Consider the following 22352-nt stretch of genomic DNA (forward strand, 5'->3'; position numbering starts at 1 on the left):
ATGGATACAGATAGATGATAGATAGAGATAGATAGAGAGAGATATGAATGGATAAAGATAGATAGATAGATAGATAGATAGATAGATAGATAGATAGATAGATAGATAGATACCATGTTTCTCCAACAATAGGGCCTCCACCAATAGGCCCAGCGTGATTGCTAGGCATGAGGTGAAATTAAGCCCCACTCCCAAAATTCAGGCCTATGCGTTTCCCCGCCATTTCTCACATCGTTCGTTAGAACTACACGAGGTGAAGAGAAATGGGGGGAAGGGCGGGGGTGGGTGGGGAGAAAACTTGCCTTTAGGAGCGCCCTGCAGGTAGCCTAGAATACCCCGATCTACCGATAGAACATCAGCCGATAGAAGCTCCCCGAAGGCAGAGTCCCCAGCCGCTTCGGGACGAGGCGTGGCTGCCCGTGTCCCCTCGCCTTTAGGCAGTGTCTCTTGGGCGATGGAAGCTCCCCAAGGGCAGTCACCGGCCACTTTGATTGGCCGATAGAAGCGACCTGCCGGCGAGGGGAGTGCTGAGACCGCTTCTACTGGCCGATCGAAGTGGCTGGGGACTCTGCCTTCGGGGGAGCTTTTGTCAGCCGATAGAAACAGCCTCGTGGAGAGGTATGTGCATATGGGCCCCTCTAGGTGGGGGAGTCACCCCCGAAAAGACGGCCTAGCCATTTATTCGGGAGTCAAAAAAAATAAAATAAGGCCTGGCCTTATTTTGTGAGAAACACGGTAGGTAGGTAGGTAGGTAGGTAGGTAGGTAGGTAGGTAGGTAGGTAGGTAGATAGATAGATAGATAGATAGATAGATAGATAGATAGATGATATAGATGGGTAGATATAGATAGATGATAGATAGAGATAGATAGAGACAGATAAGGATGGATAAATAGATATAGAGATAGCTAGATAGCTAGATAGCTAAATAGCTGGATAGAAAGAAAGAAGAAAGAAAGAAAGAAAGAAAGAAAGAAAGAAAGAAAGAAAGAAAGAAAGAAAGAAAGAAAGAAAGAAAGAAAGAAAGAAAGAAAGAAAGAAAGAAAGAAAGAAAGATAGGGATGGATAAAGATAGATAGATAGATAGATGGATGGATGGATAGATAGATAGATAGATAGATAGATAGATAGATAGATAGATAGATGATAGATAGATAGATAGATAGATAGATAGATAGAGAGATAGATAGAGATGGATAGATAGAGATAGATATGGTTGATTAAATAGATATAGAGATAGAGTAGATAGATAGATAGATAGATAGATAGATAGATAGATAGATAGATAGATAGATATGAATGGGTAGATAGAGATAGAGATAGATAGAGATAGATATGGTTGGATAGATAGATAGATAGATAGATAGATAGATAGATAGATAGATAGATAGATAGATACCGTGTTTCTCCAACAATAGGGCCTCCACCAATAGGCCCAGCATGATTTCTAGGCATGAGATGAAATAAGCCCCACTCCCAAAATTTAGGCCTATTTAAACCATGAGTTTCCCCGCCAATTCTTACATCATTTGTTAGAACTACACGAGGTGAAGAGAAATGGGGGGAAGGGTGGGGGTGGGTGGGGAGAAAACTTGCCTTTAGGAGCGCCCTGCAGGTAGCCTAGGCTAGAATACCCCGATCTACCGATAGAACATCAGCCGATAGAAGCTCCCCAAAGGCAGAGTCACCAACCGCTTTGGGACGAGGCGTGGCTGCCCGTGTCCCCTCGCCTTTAGGCAGTGTCTCTTGGGCGATGGAAACTCCCCAAGGGCAGTCACCGGCCACTTTGATCGGCTGATAGAAGCGATCTGCCGGCGAGGGGAGTGCTGAGACCGCTTCTACCGGCCGATCGAAGTGGCTGGGGACTCTGCCTTCGGGGGAGCTTTTGTCAGCCGATAGAAACAGCCTCGTGGAGAGGTATGTGCATATGGGCCCCTCTAGGCTGAAAAGACGGCCTAGCCATTTATTCGGGAGTCAAAAAAAATAAAATAAGGCCTGGCCTTATTTTGTGAGAAACACGGTAGGTAGGTAGGTAGGTAGGTAGGTAGGTAGGTAGGTAGGTAGGTAGGTAGATAGATAGATAGACAGACAGACAGACAGACAGACAGACAGACAGACAGACAGACAGAGATAGATAGATAGATAGATAGATAGATAGATAGATAGATAGATGGATGGGTAGATATAGATAGATGATAGATAGAGATAGATAGAGACAGATAAGGATGGATAAATAGATATAGAGATAGCTAGATAGCTAGATAGAAAGAAAGAAAGAAGAAAGAAAGAAAGAAAGAAAGAAAGAAAGAAAGAAAGAAAGAAAGAAAGAAAGAAAGAAAGACAGAAAGAAATAAAGAAAGAAAGAAAGAAAGAAAGAAAGAAAGAAAGAAAGAAAGAAAGAAAGAAAGAAAGAAAGAAAGAAAGAAAGAAAGGGATAGATAGATAGATAGATGATAGATAGATAGATAGATAGATAGATAGATAGATAGATAGATAGATAGATAGATATGAATGGGTAGATAGAGATAGAGATAGATAGAGATAGATAGATAGGGATGGATAGATAGCACCTGTAGAACTTACAGTCCATTCTTTATTTAAAAAACTAAGAAAAATCAATATATAAAGAATCTTGGTGTATTATAGGAACATGGTATGACAAGAAAATAAAAAAATTCCATCCATTCTATATTTTTCTCCCTATTTACCCAATGATCTAGTCCACAAGTTGTCACTTTCCTGCTTCTTAATGAGCTTTAATCTCAAAATTAATATTGCTAGAAAAGATGGGAAATGAAATTTCATTTCAGGTACAAGCAATTTTAAAACCGGCTGCAATTAAGATCAATATATGGGATTATGACATAAAACACAATTCCAAACAGGGTCTACTCTTAACCTTGGGCAGAGTTCAAGGGTGCTGATTGTCATTAGAAGACAGGCAACACTACAGTTAAATGGCATTAACTTAGAAGCGGCACCAAACTCCATAGCTCTGAGTGACTTTCCCCAGCAATCTCTGGAGACAAGAGGCCATGTTGAAGGACAGCAGAAGTCAATTCCCTGGGTGCTGAATTCTCTTCCCCAGCATCACTTTCTGGACTTGCCCTGACTGGGAGGAGGGACCACAACCACAACAAAACAGTGACCCCAGGGGTATATCTGTAATTTTTACTAACATGGTTTATTCCAGCCTCTCCTCTGCAGATGGAGCCCAGAAAAAGTTGGATCCCAAGAGGAGAAGTTGCTTCCCACTGTAATTATGACCATCTGGGCCTTTGAGACCTGTGATGCTATATCTCCAGTTTTAGACTTCGATGTAGACATCAGATTGAAGCCACATGCAAAGGATCTTGTATCAGAAAAGGATAAATTCCTTGGGTGAAGCTCTCTGGGACCAAGTTTTGGGACAGGTACAGGCTCTGCTCTTGATTGCACCTTTCTCTCCTTTGCAGATGAAACTGAGTGATTCTCTGTTTAGATCAGGAAAGCCACTGGCACTTCTCAGAGTCTTTGAATTTTTCCAACTGTTCCTGTTGTTTGTGTTAGAAACAGGAAGTGGATTGATTAATGCCATGAATGATGGACCTCCTGCTTCTGCTGCTGCTGGTGTCCCCATCAGTCTGTGGGAAGCTGAGAAGGAAATGCCCATTGAGTTTGGAGCACCAGGATGGGTACAATCCATGGAGCTTTTACAGGCCTGGAGACCATCTCATTGGTGTGGTCACAAGTGAAACATATGTGTCGCCTATAATGTGGCCTTTCAACAGCCCTCCTTCCATACCTTCTTCTTCGTAAGTCATGCAGGGTGATGGAGTTGCACTCCCTCCATGTGCAATTCTAACACTCTCCTTCTTTTCTTCTTATGTCACTTATTTTTGTACCTCAGGACCTGTCTAATTTCCTGAATGATTTTGATTTCCATGGCTTCCCTTTTTTGCCTTACTTTGTGGAAGAGAGTAAAATCCAAAGATGGAGTTTTTGGGATGGATAAAAGGAGTTCAGCTCCTGCCCTCATAGATAATTGTTAATTTACAGAATTTCTGCTTTGTATAAATTCAGGGTATATAATTATTGGATTAAAATTAAAGTGATGAAACAGACGTATAGTCCCAAAACAGACAAAATTTCAATTAAACACTTATTGGATTGTGCAAGTGTCAATTTCTGTTAGCAGTTGTGCTCTTGTACATCTAGAGAAGAAGCTGAAAAATTGCTTCACAAAGAATGTGGGATATAGAAGCTGAGAAAGAGATTTTAGTACTCAAAAATAGCATATAATACAGCCCTATATCTTAGATCCAGACATTTTATCTAACATCTGCTAATTTGAATCTAATTGTTGAAATTGTATGGGTGACACAGAAATTTACATTGCCTTTTTTATTGTTTTGTTTTGTTTAATATGATTTTGTGTTCCATTTTTATAGACAATCTTGTTAATATTCTGTCTTAAATATTTTAAACCATGACTAAGGAACAAACTATTCTTATATATTCATCAAAACAAAATTGGGTTTGTCAATAACTAATATTTTGGGGTTGATCTGGACCACATTATAACACAGCATTCTTCATTACTTTTTCAGTTCACTCTTGGATTTCCTTCAGAGGCTCTGCGTGATAAAAGGAGATTCCCTTTTTTCCACCAGATGCTCCCCAAAGAAGGATTCCAATACCCAGCAATTGTCCAGCTGCTCCTCCATTTCAGATGGACCCTGATTGGCCTCTTTGCTTCAGACACAGAGAATGGAGATAATTTCATGAGGACTTTCCCTCCGATGCTTGTCAGGAATGGAATTTGTGTGGTTATATCACAACGATTCACAACAACTGGACATACAGCACCCCTCAGGGAGGCCCTCTCTAAGTGGAGACAAATCAACGTCTTTGTCCACTTTATAGAATTTATTTCCATCTGGAACAGAATTTTTCCTTTCCATGAAGCACTTATGCATTTGCCAGGACCCATTGAAGGGAAAGTCTGGATCCTCACAAGTTTTTCAGTGTATCCAATAAAGAAGCACATATTTCTCAAATACATCCATAGTATTTCGAATTTTGGTTATCTGTCAAAAAAAAGGCCAATAGATGCTGCCTTTGAACCCCATTTCTTTGTGGAAGATCCGTTTCAAGATCATTGTTTCCGCTGTTCCCTTTCCAAGCACGTCTTTTCTGTCAAAGGCCGCAGAAGATGCACCCAGAAAGCCCCACTGGAGACCCAGGAGAAAAGGAACAGGAAACGGATCATAAATGACCCTCATCGCTACAGTATCATTCAGACTTTGTCCCAGGCCATGAATACCGCTTATTCCTCCAGATCGAGGAGGGGAAGGAAGGAGGGAGAAAAGAGGTTGGGGGCTCCGAGGCTGCAGCCGTGGCAGGTATGGGGGGTCCCGATAGGGATTCATTAATGTGAGATCCTTTGGAGAAGGAACCCAAAGGAGAAGGAGGGGAACATCTCAACCTTCTTGTGCTGCAAAAGGTCAAGAGATTTGCACCATCTAATTGCTCCTGTCTGACGCTCCGGAATAACAGGGAGCAGATCTGAAGTTTCTGTCTAGCCTCTCTTGGAATTAATCTCCTTCTGGGTTCAGTTCCAAGCGGGGAAGAAAGACGCTGGAAACATGGTGACTGCTTGGAAGATGGTTTAATGGTGGACATGAGCACATGCCTTGGTTGAGGAAAGAAGGGCTGAGATGCTGAGAGTGCAATTGTTTTATGCCCTCTGTTGGGATTTGAATTGGAGCTTGTATTCTGATCGGTTGTCAGGCTCCCATGGGGCCATGCAGGGGCGACTCTGTAGGCTGTCCTGAGTCCCAGGCTTGGTTGAGCCTCGCTGGATGATGGTGATGGCTTTGGGCAATTCCTATACAGCTTTACCTGGAGTAGATCTTTGTTATGTAAAATAAACTGGCCTAGGCCAGAGTAATGGTCCATTAGCAAAGGTGGGAGGGGGCGGAGTTTCAGCCTCTCTGAGTTTCTACTTTTCTTTTTAGGGGAAATACATTCTCCCTTTTTAGTATATCCTAAAATATTTCATTTTCCTAGGAGAGGGGAGGGTTTTAACTACTCCCAACACCTCTTTCAGTCATTGGAAGAGTGTTGAATCCTTCCTTGTCTAACTGAGAGATTTTGTAAGTTGGAGAAGCTGCTCTCATAATCTCCTCCTTGTCTTCTCTCAAGACTCAGTTTCAGGTTGCAGTCAAGTACGATTTTGAGATTGTTTTCATAAACATGTATTTATTTACACATAACTCAAGATGGCAAATGTCTCCAACACAGCTTCCTCCTTCATCCAGTCCACTTTTAGTACAGTGAGAGACCAGCATTACAATTAATACTAATAATAATGGAGAAAAATAAAAATAAATGACAGTCAAGGGGCAGTTAGAGTCTGCCTAATGCTGAGTCATGTGCGAATATGTGGCAATATAAATGTCCTAAATAAATAAATACATAATTTTGCATTACGACAGAACAGAATTTGGCCCCATTCAGAGAAACTCTTTCCTATTGATCTGATAACTGCAGTTTCACGTAAAAGAGTTCCGTATTTCCCGGATATTTTATTAGGAGAGGCGTCAAAAAGTGAATCCCTGAGTCCTGATAGGAGATGCCGCATAGCAGGCTGTGAACTCAGTGGTGGGATTCAATTTTTTTTTACTACTGGTTCTGTGGGCATGGCTTGAATTTGTGGGCGTGGCTTGGTGGTCACGTGACCAGATGGGCGTGGCTTGGTGGCCATGTGACTGAGTGGGCTTGGCCAGGGGGCCATGTGACTGGCAAACCAAATACAAGTGGTCCTCGCTTAATGGCCGGTTACTTAGGAAGTGTTCTAATTTATGACTGATCTCCCCAGAGCTACTTGTCCTGTTTTTGGAGTTTTGACAACCATAAACACAAACACACAAACACACATGCACACACACACACTCACACACAGACACACACACAAAGAGCTTTCTAACCCTGCTATTCTTTGATTCTGTAAGGATCTCCTGCTGGAGCAGGGGGTTGGACTAGATGACCTCCGAGATTCGTTGCATGCCAGCCCTAGATTGCTGTGCTGCTTCAAAGAGTCTTCTGAAGCCAGGGTTTGTGTGCTTCCTTCCTCTCCTTTTTTTCTCTCTCCCTCCCTCCCTCCTTCCATGTATTTATCTATCCATCCATATATCTCATTCACTTTCTCCATTCTCCCTCTCTTTCTTTCTCTCTTTCTCTCCCTCTTTCTTTCTTGCTCTTTCTTTCTTTCTTCTCTTGCCCCCCCTCTCTCTCTGTCTTTCTCTCACACACACACACAGACACAGAGAGTAGGGAAGAGAGAGGGGAAGATAGTGACCCGGCCTCTTCGCTATCCCCCACCGTCCCCCTTACCTTCTCAGGCCAGGCGAGGGAGGGGAGGGTGAGGGGCAGGGCCAGCCGCTTCAGGCAAGGTGAAGAGGCGTCGACCAAGCACGGGAGAGTTGAAGCCTGGGAATGGCGGCTCTCGGCTCAACTGGCCTGAGGGCCTCCTGCAGGCATATTGCGACAAGGGGGGCGAGAAGCCCCGGGACAACCGTGCACCCACCTGCTGGCTGGCTGGGCCGGGCTGGGCTGGAAGAGGTGCATCCGCTGGGAGAAGTAAGAAAACGTAATCTGGGAGGGCGGGCAGGCAGGCAGATGTCCCAGGGCTGCTCCACATGCGCACTGCATCAGTAGCACATGCACGGCTGCACACACAGTGCGCGTGTGCAACAGCCCTGGGACATCTGCCCGATCTGCGCCACAGCCACCACGTGGTAGGGAAAGCTAGGAGAGCGACTGGGACAAGCGTGCGACCCGGTTTGGGGGTGTGGCCAACCAGGGATGACCACCGGTTCATCCGAGCCGGTGAGAACCGGTTGAATACCACCTCTGCGTGGGCTGCAGTTCGAGTGGCCCCTTGTCCTCAGGGGCCCAGTCTCAGCTCAGGCGCTCTTTCTTTGTATCAGCCCCCTGAAACGGCTCTGGGAACTCCGTTGCAGTTCTCGGAGGTTAATTCCCTTTGGACTCTTGGCAGGGTTATTTGATATAAATATTTCGTTGCTCTAAAGGCTGCTCAAATAAACATTCTTGGGAAGAGCAGCCCCATCTTGTTGGATTTCCAGATCTTTGAGACCTTGTTTGAGTTCACTAAGTGCACTAACTCATCCCCCATCCTTAAAAGCCCTTCCCTGCAGAAGCCACGGGGGCTGAGTACCAATGAGTAGTTGTGTGTTCATTTTCCCCACAACAACAACCCTGTGAGTTGAGTTGGGCTGAGAGACTGGCCCCAAATCCTCCAGCCTGCTTCATGACCAAGGCAGGACTTGAACTCACATCCTCTTGCTTTCTACTTCGGGGGCTTAACCAGTAGACCAAACTGGGTCCCTTACATACTTATCAAGCTTGGCACAATCTTTCATCCAGTGCATCATTAATGTTCTTGTATGAGATAGTATAATTTATCAAATGCTAAAACCCAGATAGTTTTCTATTGCTTTTTAGTCATACAGTTGTTTCTAGGAGGAAATCATAAATATTTTTCTGGAAAGTTGGTAATGTTTAAATAACATAAAAGTATATTTGCCTGAGAATTGTTATAAATCTTGTATAATAGCAATTTATCAACTATTATATTAATGACAACATAGAAAAATTGCTGACTTAATGACAAAATGTTGTATCTTCCCACTTTCATGACAAAAATTAAAAAAATAAAGCTTATTTGATTACCATTTTTAAATCAGTTTTTATCCACTTAATTATCATACCATCCATCCCTCACTTAACTGGGTTTCTGATCACATCACAAAATTGTTTATTACTCTTTCCTGAGATCGAGTTATATCAGCAGTATTTCCATAATGTATTTGGGAAATGAAATAATATGTGAGGATGACTTGCATAGAGCACATAAGTTATATCCCCCCCTTTCCCACAACCCATTTAGAAAGGGCAGTGATAGGAGGGAATGACTTTTGGGGGGTGGAGGAGAGATTCTGCCTGGGGAAGAAGCAGATAAGAGGAGGACACCTATAGCTGCATTAAAAAAAAGGGTTGGTGGGAGATTTGTACTTTCTGGCTCCCCAAATACTGTCAGTGCAGCATTACAGCGAAGTGGGCCTAGCTCAGGTTTCCGGTCTGGGCTTCCTGGGAGAGGATCACCCCAACAATTTTCTTCTTGACAAATCCGTGTTTCTGATTGTTCTGATTGTTATACACCCTAGCAGAATCCGCACGGCAGTCAGGCAGGCAGGCAAATATGTGAGATAAACATTTTTGTAGCTTACACTCAGTAAAACAGATACAATGTGCTAGTTAAATAGTTTATTCCAGTAAGATTTATAGCATAGTCAAACAGTCCATATATCATACACTAGTTCAGTCCGTCCGGGGATTATTTAGTTGCAAAGTCCAGTGTCGAAAAAGAGGTCAGTAAACTTACAAATATCAGTCCAGTAATATATCTCTTCGCAGTAGAGATATGAAGAAATAAAACCTCCTTTTCTTCCTTCAGCAACAGCAGATAACTCGCAGTTAACAATCCATCATCATCAGCAAGCAATACAGTAAGCCAGCAATACAGTAAGCTAGCAGGTTCTCTTGCTCCTTCTTATGGCGGTTTTACCACCGCACCCGAAATTACATGGTTTGCTGTTTAAAGTGACACAAACTTAAATTCACTATCATAGTTTATATATGTTATTTTTTACCCAAACTACGTTAGGTAACCTATGTTATTCCTAACATACTCCCCTTTTGGGTAATATAATAATATATATATCTATTTACATCTTTAAACCATAGTTGTCACAACTTTCTTTATGTTTGACTGGACCTTGGGCTTTTGTAAACAGATCAGCAATATTTTCTTCAGTCATGCAATATTCCAATCTTATCAAACCATTTTTTACAGATTGTCTTACATTCAGATATCTAAGATCTGTATGCTTAGATCTCGTTTTCACAGCAATATTTGTAGCCAACCTTATGGCTGCTTGATTGTCCTCATAAACTACAATGGCATCATTAACAGTTATTCCCATATCTAATAACAACTGTTTATACAGAATTAAATCAGTACATAATAAAGATAGACATGAAAATTCTGCTTCCATTGTGGACATACTTATGTGTTGCTGTCTAATTTACCTCCAACCAATCAGTGCTTTTCCTAATAGTATAGCTGTACCTGAAGTTGATTTCTTAGTGTTTATGTCTGTTGCAAAACTTGCATCAGCATATGCACTTAAAATCAGATCATCTTTTGGCTCCAAATACAATGCATAGTGCATTGTCCTTTTAAGATATCTTAATATACGTTTAGTCGCTTGCCAGTGTTGTTCAGTGGGTTCAGCGTTGAATCGTGCCAATTGATTAATGCCATATGCAATATCTGGCCTTGACCAATTACTAATCTACGATAAACTACCAATCAGTGATTGATAAATAGTCTTATCGAATTTTGGACTTTGAGCATCAGTGCGGCCAAATTCCTGACTCATTGGAGTTTTAGCCAGTTTACAAAGTTTCATCTTGTATGTTTTTAGTAATTGATAAATTTTATCTTTTTGAGATATCTTATAGCCACTTTTGGTTTTATTTATTGTCAATCCTAGATACTGTTTTATCTCTCCTAATTGCTTTAATTTTATCCTCTTACTTAATAATGATATTATTTCAGTAGCTTCATTATTAGTTTTTTTTAAAAAAAAAAAAACAAGTTTTATTAAAAATTTCAACAACAAACAAATCATTACATATTTAAATCTTTTCCTGTCTTTCTACAGAAATTTCCCCAATATTCTCATAAAACACAAACAAACACAAACAAACATAAAAAAATCTTTTAGCTTCATTATTAGTTTTTGTAATTAAGGCAATATCATCTCTAAACAACATTAATAATGATACTATTCCATTTGTCTCTCTCTTAAATACACATGGATCAGCTAAACCTGCTTTAAACCCTATATTGTTTAACTCTTTAACAATATATTGGTTCCATTCATAACCAGATTGTTTTAATCCATAGAGACTCTTTTTAAGTTTCCAATAGTCATTATTATTTTTATCATCCTTAATTCCTACAGGTTTCTTTAAGTATAGAGTTTGCTGCAATGGTGCATGCAGATAGGCAGTTTCTACATCTAAGTGATTTATAATATAATTCTTCTTAGCTGCCCACACTAAAGCTGCTCTCAAGGTTGTTGCTTTTAGACTCGGTGCAAATACTTCATCATAATCACATGCAGTTTGATTAAATCCTTGAGCTACCAACCTAGCCTTATGGGTAACAGTCCCATTTTTACCTGTTTTTAATTTAAATATCCATTTACAGCCAATGGACTTTTCACCTGGAGGTAATTTAACATTTTCATATACTTCCATTTGTTTTAATGAATTTAATTCTTTCTCCATTGATTTTTGCCAATTTTCCTGTTCCTTTGCAGGATACATTCTAAGTTCTTCAACAGTAGTTGGAACTTTACTAACTTGGCAAACTACACTTGCTTGGTACCTGTCAGGTGGTCTGGTTTCACGTGTTGATCGTCTAGGTATTACAGGGCTCACAGGTGGACTTTCATGTACTAACTGTTCCTGGTTAGGGGGCAGACCCACTGCAGACCCCCCTGGCCCTGCAGGACCCCTGCGTGCCCCCTCCTCACAACAAAGCCCCCTGCCAAACCCTCTCCGAATCCAGCCCTTTGGAGGCCACTTGACCGGTGAGGAGGAAGCCAGGCCCAGAGAGGCCCCTCAGCCTCGGCCAGCTGGGCGGGAAGGTTGTCTGGAAGCCCCCAGGGGAAGCTGGCCCAGAGATCTTGGCCAGGCTGCTCAGAAGCCATTGCCATTGCCTCTTTCCCAGGGCTCCGAGAGAGCGGCTGGCCCAGAGCCTCCTAGCTGGCTTGGCTCCCCAGGCAGGACTGGAACTCAGCCCCCTCCCCCCGGATTGAAGCCCCAGCCACCCAACTGACTCTGGTGGGATCCACATGACCCTCTGAACTCGGTCTCTTCCCCAGTGGCCGCATTCACATTTGCACCTCTGTTGAAAGGCTGTCAAAATGTCTTTCTTCTGAGGATTCGATTTTCCCGCTGGGAGAGCTCCGGCTCAAGGATACGGACAACTGCTTGAAAGCTGGATCTTTTTATTCTTCAGGAAGGTGAGAGATAGCAAGAAGTCTGCGTTCCTGGGCTAGCTACCTTCGAATGGTAAGTCCCTGATTTTTATACCCTTTTCTCCTTTTGTGTGAGTGCTTGTGTTTGTATTTCTTCATGTTTTAAATCCTGTCAGGGGTTGTCTTTCTTCCCGCCAGAGGGTAAACTCCGTGGGGTGCGGAAGGAAAACTTTGCGGGGTGGTTTGATTGTTTTATCGGTTTCGTCCTAATCTTTTTTAGCTTAATGGTTTCTTATATTTGTTTTGTGGCAATCTCCTGTCTGTCTCCTTTGTGATATATTTTGGGCCTTTTGTCTGCTTGTTTTGCTGATTTGGCATGTCTTGTGTTTGTAAGGGTTTTCTTTTCTTTCTTTCCCTACTTTTCTTAATTATTTGGGCTTTTGTCTAAGGGGCTTCTTTAATAACTTTTATTTGATTCCTTTTCCTATGCAAGTTTGTTTTATGGCTGGCCTGATGTTCCCTTTGGGCTTTTCCTGCTTGGGTGACACCACTGTCCTCATGAAGTTCCCTTTCCACACCTCTTAACCATGGTTTGTTTCCCAAGGTTGAACCATTTGGCCGAGTAGTCAGTGGATGATGGGAACTCAGAAGAAGATGAATTCCTGGAAGAGAAGCTGATCAAGAGGAGATACACAGGCAGGCCTCGACTTCCAATCATTCATTTAGTGACCGATCCAAATTACAACCGCACTGAGAAATGGAACTTAGGACCATTTTTCACAATTAATGACCTTTGCAGCATCAAATGCAGGGATCAGAATTCAGGTGCTTGGCCACAGTTTTCATGTTTATGACAGTACCAGCATCCCAGGGCCATTGTGATCCCCTTTTACAACCTTCTGACAAGCAAAGTCAATGGGAAGCCAAATTCACTTAATGACCAGGTTCCTAACTTATCAACTGCAATGATTCATTTAATGACTGTGGCAAGAAAGCCCATCAAATGGGGCAAAACTCACTTGATGGATGTCTCACTTAACAACAGAAATTTTGGACTCAGTTGTGGTCGTAAGTTGAGGACTACCTGTATTGGGGACCCTTTTCTTCTGGTGAGGACCCCATTCACACAACACACTTGACCAGGTCGGGGTCCTCACAGCCCCCCTGAGAGAAGCCAGAGGCCAACATGGAGCCTCCTCAAGGCCGGTGAGAAACCCTGGATGACCATAGCCCCCCTCCTCCCTCCTCTGGGGTCTCCCTGGGACAAACCCAGAAGTTGGGGTGGGCTTCCTCCCCTCTGGGCCTCACCTGGCTTCAGACAGACATGGCTGGGAACCTCCCGGAGGAGAAGAGAGTCTCATTGCACATCAACCTGGCCCTGAAAAGCCACACCTTGAACCCGGAGCCACCCAGGATCTGGTCTGTAGGTCCTGAGAACAGAATCTGAGGGAGGTTCAGGGGGAGAACTTCCAAGCGGTGGACCTGGGATACGGGCCTTCCTCTGCTCCTCCCTGCCAGGGTGGGCCTGCCTGTACCTTCAGTTCCCCCTCCCATTCAGCCCCCCAGTTCACCTTCTGGGCCAAGAAGTCCATATTAATGTCTCCCTCAGTGAAGAAACATCCTCCCTGAACAACGGATGCCAATAAACCAGGAACAAAGGAGTTCCAACAGCACCTTTTTGGGGATAGAAAGTCTCAGCCCCAGAAATTGGGAAGGTCAGAGGGTCCCTCCCCCCACAAATAGAAGATCCCCACAACAGAGGAAGAGCCACCAGATCTCCAGAAATCATGTCGCTAGAAATCAGGTTGCACCATCCACCACACTGTGGGCATCACCGCCATCTTTGTAGGGTTTCCCTGTGATAAGATGGGTGGCCAGTAAATTGAATGGATGGATGGATGGATAGATATTTAGATAGATGATAGAGATATAGAGATAGATATGGGTGGATAAAGAGAGAGAGAGAGAGAGATGATAGATAGATAGAGATAGATATGGATGGATAAATATATAGATAGATATATAGATATATAGGTAGATATGTAGATATATAGATATAGATAGATAGATAGATAGATAGATAGATAGATAGATAGATAGATAGATAGATAGATAGATAGATAGATAGATAGATAGATAGATAGATAGATAGATAGATAGATAGATAGATAGATAGATAGATTGATAGATTGATAGATAGATAGGGATGGGTAGGTATAGATTGATGATAGAGATAGATAGATAGATAGAGATATGGATGGATAAATATAGAGATAGATAGATAGATAGATAGATAGATAGATAGATAGATAGATAGATAGATAGATAGATAGATAGATAGATAGATAGATAGATAGATAGATAGATAGATAGATAGATAGATAGATAGATAGATAGATAGATAGATAGATAGATAGATAGGGATGGATGGGTAGATATAGATTGATGATAGAGATAGATAGATAGAGATAGATATGGATGAATAAATAGATATAGAGACAGACAGACAGACAGAGACGACAGACAAATAGGATAGACAGACAGATAGGATAGAAAGATAGATAGATAGATAGATAGATAGATAGATAGATAGATAGATAGATAGATAGATAGATAGATAGATAGATAGATAGATAGATAGATAGATAGATAGATAGATAGATAGATAGATAGATAGATAGATAGATAGATAGATAGAGATGGATGGGTAGATATAGATTGATGATAGAGATAGATAGATAGAGATAGATATGGATGAATAAATAGATATAGAGACAGACAGACAGACGACAGACAGACAGATAGGATAGACAGACAGATAGGATAGAAAGATAGATAGATAGATAGATAGATAGATAGATAGATAGATAGATAGATAGATAGATAGATAGATAGATATGGATGGGTAGATATAGATAGATGATAGAGATACCTAGAGATAGATAGGGATGGATAAATATAGAGATAGATAGATAATAGATAGATAGATAGATAGATAGATAGATAGATAGATAGATAGATAGATAGACAGGAAGAAGGCGTTTGCTTAGTTCGTAACACCCCTCCCCCCTAGGTTCCATCTGAGGGGTGGGGTGATGTACTCTTTCAAATAGGCAGGTCGTTTCACCTGTCTGCCCAATCTGCGTTGCTCCAACAGTCCTTGCCCAGACTCTTGTTCCGCTGGGCTGTTCACCGAGCTCAACGGCACGGCTGGGTGAACTGCTACGCTGGGCGGCTCGGGGCTGTCATCCCTGCTTCCGTCAAGACTGGCTCCTGAACTCACATAGCCAGGAACACAGATAAGCAAAGACAACACAGGATAAAGTCACGTTTGCTCCCAGCAGCTGCTGCAGTCAGCATGCATTTCTTTTAAACTCTCTTCCCAGGTGTGGCTAATGAAGGGAATCAGGGCCCTTTCCTCCCCGTAAACCATGCAACCCATGTTGCTCTCTTCTCCGTTCCTCCCTGCGTGCCCTAAGATGAAGAAGGGGTGGGCCTAGGTCTTCCTTTGAACTTCCTCTCCCTTGTTCTACCTCTTTCCTGCTCTGCCCAGCCATACTTTGCCCTTCCCCAGCCTCCTCCTCAGCCAACGGAGCCACACTCACACCCCCCTGTCAGCTGTTCGTCTTCCTCCTCGGATTCAGACTCTGACAGGGGCATGACACCCACCCTCTTGGAATTTTTTTTAAATCCAGAAATCATTAGTTCAGTCATTTTGTCTTTCAATCAGAAGTCCATCTAAACTTTAGAGCTTCCCCTGGTTGTTTTCTGTATTCACTGCACGATATTATTATTATTAGTATTATTATTATTATTATTATTATTATTATTATTATTATTATTATTATTACAGCATACACAGCAAATGAGATAACCATGCTGGGTTTCATATCACAAATCACTAGTCGAATATTTCCCAAGTGTTTAGGACTGCATGATGTATCGGAGGATTATGTGAACAGATCCCAGTAAGGTGGCCTTCTGCAGCTGACTTATTATTATTATTATTATTATTATTATTATTATTATTATTATTATTATTATTATTATTAACCTGCTGCAACTTGTTTTTTTTTAAAAAAACAAACTTTATTAATTTTTTTAACACACACAAACAAAACATAGGATGCAGTGACATAAAATATCTTTTCTAGAAGAAACAAATAAACCATCTTATTTGAAAAGAAGATAATTCCAAATTATCACACTTCTATATATATATATTTATCTTGTAATCAACTTCATGTCTTTTCAAAACTTTTCTTTATTACTCCCTTTCCTTCTATTTAATCATATTTCTTCTGCCTTAAAAATATATACTCATTGAATATATTTTCATTAGTATTCTTCCACATCCTATCAGACTTAAACAAACATTACACAAAACATAAATACATAAAACTTCTTTTTGAAAGGTGGCTTACCCCGAGTTAACTCTTTTTATACAGACATCAATCAAAATTTATACTCACTTTATATTCTATCTCATATCTTATTTAGCATTCTCTAATTTTCCATATATTTTCTCTCTCCTACTCATTCTTTTAATTCTGTTTTATTTATTCCATCTCAATTAAATAATTATATTTGCATCTTTGGTCCGTTCTTTCAATCACCTACTTTCCTTTCTATCTAATACAATATTTCTCCTGTAAACCCAAATTGAAGTATGACAACTTTTTATCTTCCTCCTAAATAACACTTGAAATAAAACATATTTTCCGTGCTTATTCTGCTCCGTACATTCAAAGTATTACATTTCAAAATAATAAAACAAACAAATAATTGTGAGTTTGATAAGTAATAATAAAACTAAAAACAAGTAAGAAAAGAAATATTAAATTTATAATATAATAAAAACAATGTTTCATAGGAAATTAAATTCTATTATTAATTAATATTTCATAAGAAATTAAACTCTATAATTAAATCATGGCTTCCCTTTAATACATTTTTAAATCATATAATATTCTAATTTTCTAACTCAGCTTCAAATACTAATATCTACAATGCATTCTTATGTACTTTTGCAGAATCATTTAAAAAAAAAAAAATTCTCACCCCTTATCTCTAAAAGAAAAATTCATTTTTTAGCATCTTATTAAAAGCCTTTATGACTTCTCTTTCCTTTTCCCCTTTCTTTCTTCTCCATTCTAACTTTTTGACCCCCCCATCTCTTCAATTTCACTCTCTTACTTCCCTCTCTGTTGTATTTCTCTTTTCTGTTGCTTTCTGACATCATATCGCTTTTTCATCTCATTTTTCTTTTTCTTGGTTGCTTTTTTAAGTTCTAAGTTCATCTTTTCCTTGCCCCCCTTCCGCTTTTCTTCCTCCACTAAGTGCGTATGTCCATTAAAGATGGCTTCTTCTCCATCGTTGTGGGTAGAAATCGCCATTTCCAAAAATGAAAGATAGATCCAGAAGAGCCCTTATCTTCTTTTTTCAGTCTTTGAAATTCCATTTATAATCCTTCAAAAGATGATGCCATTTTTTCTTTCTTTCTTTTTTAATGCAACCCTAATGTCTTTAATCCCCCCCCCTTTTTAACAAGCTTTCACAGAAATCTCAAAGTCACAAAGCAAACCAAATCAGAGCAAACAGTTTCACTTAGCACTTTCTTCTTTGTACCTTTTCACCTCCTTCAGGGTAAAATTCAAATACACACTTCCAAGATGATCTTCTAGAAGTCTTAGTCTTTTAATAATCCTTTATCCCTTGGCTTTAAGTTTCAAAGTAAATTACCTTCGGTGCCCAAGCAGATTTTCCAGATCTCCGTCTGTTATTTCTATGGGGAGGGAGAGTAAATAAAAAGCTTCCCTCCAGCTTTCACCACAGCTTTCCAAACTTCTTTGGGAAACAATATATCCTCAGGCAATTCAAGCAATTCAGTTTACAGGATATTTAAGAGTTGTTATTGTCTCGGCTCAGCCAGCCTTTTCATTTCTCCAGCTTCCTCCAGCACAAATCTTACCCGGCTGCAGGCTTCTTTGTGACGGCCATCACTGACCTCCGCTCCACCACCTTGGGAAAAAGGGGTTTTTCGGCTGGGGAGGGGTCTGCGACACCCCAAACCCCTCTCTATTCGGCTGCCTCTACAGGGCAGCCATATCCCCCAGACCCATTTGGATTGGGGGCACCTTGGCAACAAGCGCAGCAGGAATCGCGAGCTGTCGCGAATTCCTGCTGCCACCGAAGCCATGCAACCGGAAGGGGCACCTGCTGCAACTTGTTGATGACCATTTTTGGGATTTGTTTACGTCTGATGCAGCTATTGGTTTGGGACGTCCCCACTCTTGCCTCCCCATTGGGAGGGGTCTTGCCTCCCCTCCCCAAAAAACCAAATCTTCCTCAGAGCCAGAAAAGTGTAGAGGAGACCCAGCCTGAGTTCTGGGGTGGGTTGGCTCTCAGGGAAGGGACCCTGACCCCATTGAGGGTCTCCATCTGCAGGGAGCCCTTTCAGGAGGGCAGGAAACCTGGGCATGAACTAGCCAGGATTGCTTGTTCTTTCATCACCACATCTCAGCCTTGTTTTCTTTCAGCAAGAAAAGTACATTCCCCCCCACAATTAATTTTCAAACTTTTAGCTGAGTTCTTGTTTACAGGCTCATTCCCAGATGTGCAAAGGAGCCGTGGCAGGTGTCCCTCTTCCCCCCTATAATTAAGGGAAAATCTGGGGATTTATTTCTTCCTCCCTCTTGGCTCCCCAGGGAGTTTTCCAGCTGCCACCTTGGAAACCAGTCCAGTGAATGGAAAAACACAAGGAATAATGCAGAATTATGTCCTGTCCTGAGCCAGGAAGCCCTGAATGTAGAGAATTCCTGGCTTGGCCTAAGATTTAGGCCTTGTGTGTCCCTGCATAATTTCAGGCTCTTTGCCCTCCTGCTCTCATGGCCCCTTTCTCCTTTGAGAGGTTTATTCCAAAATGTGACAAATCTGTCCTGCTAGATTCATTTCCAGATAGACAATTAGAAAAATCTTTATTTTAATCCATCTCAACTCAGACCACCTCACGTGGACACACCCAAAATCCAAGGCCCCATGGACCCTGTGATCTTCTATGGCAGGGGCCTTCAAACTTGACAGCTTTAAGACTTGTGGACTTCAACCCCCAGAATTCCTCCTTCCAGTCACGTTAGCTCAGGAATTCTGGGAGTTGAAGTCCACAAGCCTTAAACTTGCCAAGTTTGAAGACCCTTGTTCTATGGTCTTAGAAATCCATCCCTGGTTCTAAGGGACATTTCCTTCCTCCCTTCATCAAATACATTAATTAAAATGTTGGTGAATCCAATGGAGGAGAGCAGGGTGGCCAAATTAAATATTTGATGGTCATTTCCAGAGGAGCGTCTGAGGAAGTGTCTTTGGGGTCATTTTCTCAGCCAGCTTGATAACCTCTACAAAATGTTGCCCTTCATCCCACACTTGCTAATAAAGATATTGAGGTTCCTCCATTAAATGTAGAACATCCTAAAAAAGCAACTTGGTTGGAATATCTAAGGTGACACTTTGTGAGTGGCACTTCCAGAATCCAAGACTGAGCTCTTCCTGCCATGAGCCCAGTTCTCCAGGGGTCTCCAAGAGGGGGGAAAAGACCAGCCAGGAACTGCAGAGACCTGCAGGCATGGAATGGCCTCCCTGGGAAGGTGGAGGGTTCATCCCACCTGGAGGTCTCTAAGGAGGGGCTGGACGACCACGGGGGGTGGGGACACAGGGACCCCCAAGAGCACCTTAAGAGCCTCAGAGGTGGGGAGGCCGAAGGGGCCGCAGAGCCCACTATAAGCACCGCATCCCCACAACCAGAAGACCTGGGGCCTCCAGGTGCCCCCCAACCCCTTTTCTTGGGGGGCCTGGCAAGAAGAGAGGTGGGGCGCCCAACGCAGGGCAGCCTGGAGAAGCCCTTGAGGCGGCCTCAAAAGGCAGCCCTGAGACCTCCAGACAGACAAGGCAGGAAGTCCTCACCATGGAGCCCAACACTCGTGTTGCTGGGGGAGACGGTTGTTAAATTAGTTTTGACCCACTTTATGACATTTCTGGCCCTGTTTGCTAAGCGAATCACTGCAGATGTTAAGTCAGCCAGACGGTTCTTAGGTGCATCCGGCTTCTCCACTGACTTTGCTCGCGAAAGAGGATCATGTGACACACACCCGGGGACATTGTGGCCATCATACATGTGAGACATTTGTCTAAATGTAAATCCTGGGACCCCAGGGAGGCTGCCAGGGCCGCCAGTGTGGAAAGGGGCCCTAAGTCACCTATCTCAGTGCCACTGTGGCATTGAATGGTCACTAAATGGAACAGCTGTAGGTCGAGGACCCTCTGCCAGGAAAGAGCGAAACCATCAGAGGAGGGAGGGAAGAGGAGGATTCCCTGATAAGTCCTGGCAGAGCTGCAGGGAAGTTTCTCCCGGCCTCCTCTTCCTCCTCCTCCTCCTTCCACCCGATTCCCCTCCTGCCTCTTTTCCCTCCTTCTGTCCATCTTCCTCCTCTGCCCCCCTGGGAAAGAAATGGCCTGGAAGCCCCTTCGGGGTTCTGAGGGAAATGAGCTGGACATTCGGGGGGGCAGAGCTCCAGGGGTTCAGCCTGACCTCCCTGATTTTGGGGTCTCCTGCCGCCCAGAAGGCCGTTTTCTGACTTCTGAAAGGGCCAAGAGACTCTCCTCTGGCCTCGGCCCTTCCTTCTGGCCGGGACCAGGAGCTGGTGGGCTTCACACCTGAGGGAACAGCAGCCCCACCTGCCAGGTGCAAAGCTGGCACACCATACTCAGAACCTGGCAAGAGATGCAACCTGGGGACCCTCACCCCATTCACTCCCCACCTGCCCTGGGCCCCCATGGGGAAGATCCCCCCACCCTGCCCAGCAATGCCAGAGGGAGCCCCCTCCAGGGGGCGCCCCACTTTCCAGAGCAGGAGGAGGAAGAAGCCCCTGGCTGCCCCAGGGGGAAATTGACAGCAGGGCCCCAGGCTGACCTCCCCTCCTCCCTGGACCCCACCAGCCCCACCTGGCCTGCAGGTGCCCAGGGCTCACCTGGGAGCTCCACCTGTCCCCCACCTGTGATGCCAGAGCCGCTCTCCCAGCCAATCCCAAAGAAGGCTCCTCCCTCAGAGGTGGGCTTTTTGATAGTGTTAGGGATAACATTGTTTACCCTAACTGGTTTGGGTAAAAATAATAAATATGGTATCATGGTTTGTTAGTTAAAGTGTGTGTAACTTTAACTGCAAGAATGTAATTAAGGGTGTAGTTGTAAAAGCACTATATAAGAAGCGAGAAGCTCTCTCTCTCTGGCTTACTGATCCCTAATTACTGGATGGATTGATGACTGCGTTCTTGCGGGAGTGTTGATATTTCTCAATGGAGAGAAGATAAAGATTGATTTATTGTAAGTGAACTGACATTGGCTATTCAACACGGACTTTGCAAATAGAGTATCCCCGACAAGACTTGACTGAAATTGATATATGACTAATGGACCGTTATTTTGACTATGCTATAATTCTTAAATGGAATAAACAATATTTTTGATAGCACAAGCGTATCTGTATTTTTACTGCGTGTTAACTAGAAAACTTATCTCACACATTTACCTGTCTTCCTATCTGACTTCGCTGCACGTTCTGTTTAGTTTGTTTTCCTTAACACCCGTTGGGGAATCCAGGCTTAACACTGGTTATGGGCCCAGAGAGACTGCAAAGTCAGTTTAACTAGGATAAAAACAGGTTTATGTAAAAAGTGAGATTTTGTGTTGTTACACGTTACAGTAAACAGACAGCTGTGTTTTATCAATTATATTTTTATTTCCATATAGTGAAACATGGCACAAGTCAGTCTACAAAGTTTGTCCCTTATATCCAAGCTGGATGGAACAAACTATGTTTCATGGTCTATGAAATGTAGTCTACTTCTACGAAGAGAAGGTCTGTGGAACATAATTGAAAACCCACCAAACGGAGAAGAATGGGATCCTGAAGATGAGGAAGATAGTCAGAAGATAGAAGAATTTAAACAGAAAAATGAACAAGCACTTTGCATCATAGGACTTACATTAACTGATCAACAACTTGTTCATATACGCGGAGAGCAAACAGCTGTTGGGTGTTGGCAAAAACTGAGGAGGATTTATGTCCGAGATAACGTTGGTGCTCACATAAATCTAACACGGAAGCTTTTCCGCACGTATCTCCAAAAGAATGGTGATATGCTGAGTCATTTGAACACTATGAAAAGCATTTTCCAAGAACTTC

General features: G+C 42.6%; 1 protein-coding gene across 1 annotated transcript in view; it reads left to right on the forward strand.

Moving 5' to 3' along the window:
* Positions 1–5593: 5593 nt before the first annotated feature.
* The window catches only part of LOC148128480 (vomeronasal type-2 receptor 26-like), an 88147-nt gene continuing 71388 nt past the window's right edge, over positions 5594–22352 (forward strand). Inside the window, exon 1 of the mRNA XM_087949020.1 lies at positions 5594–7622. Coding sequence (XP_087805146.1) covers positions 7479–7622 — 144 coding nt within the window. The 5' untranslated portion in view covers positions 5594–7478. The remainder of the gene's footprint in view (positions 7623–22352) is intronic.

Source organism: Notechis scutatus, unplaced genomic scaffold (assembly GCF_049901735.1).
Source record: "Notechis scutatus isolate UNSWTSFEM ecotype Mainland unplaced genomic scaffold, rNotScu1.2 NSCUSCF51, whole genome shotgun sequence".
Taxonomy (NCBI): domain Eukaryota; kingdom Metazoa; phylum Chordata; class Lepidosauria; order Squamata; family Elapidae; genus Notechis; species Notechis scutatus.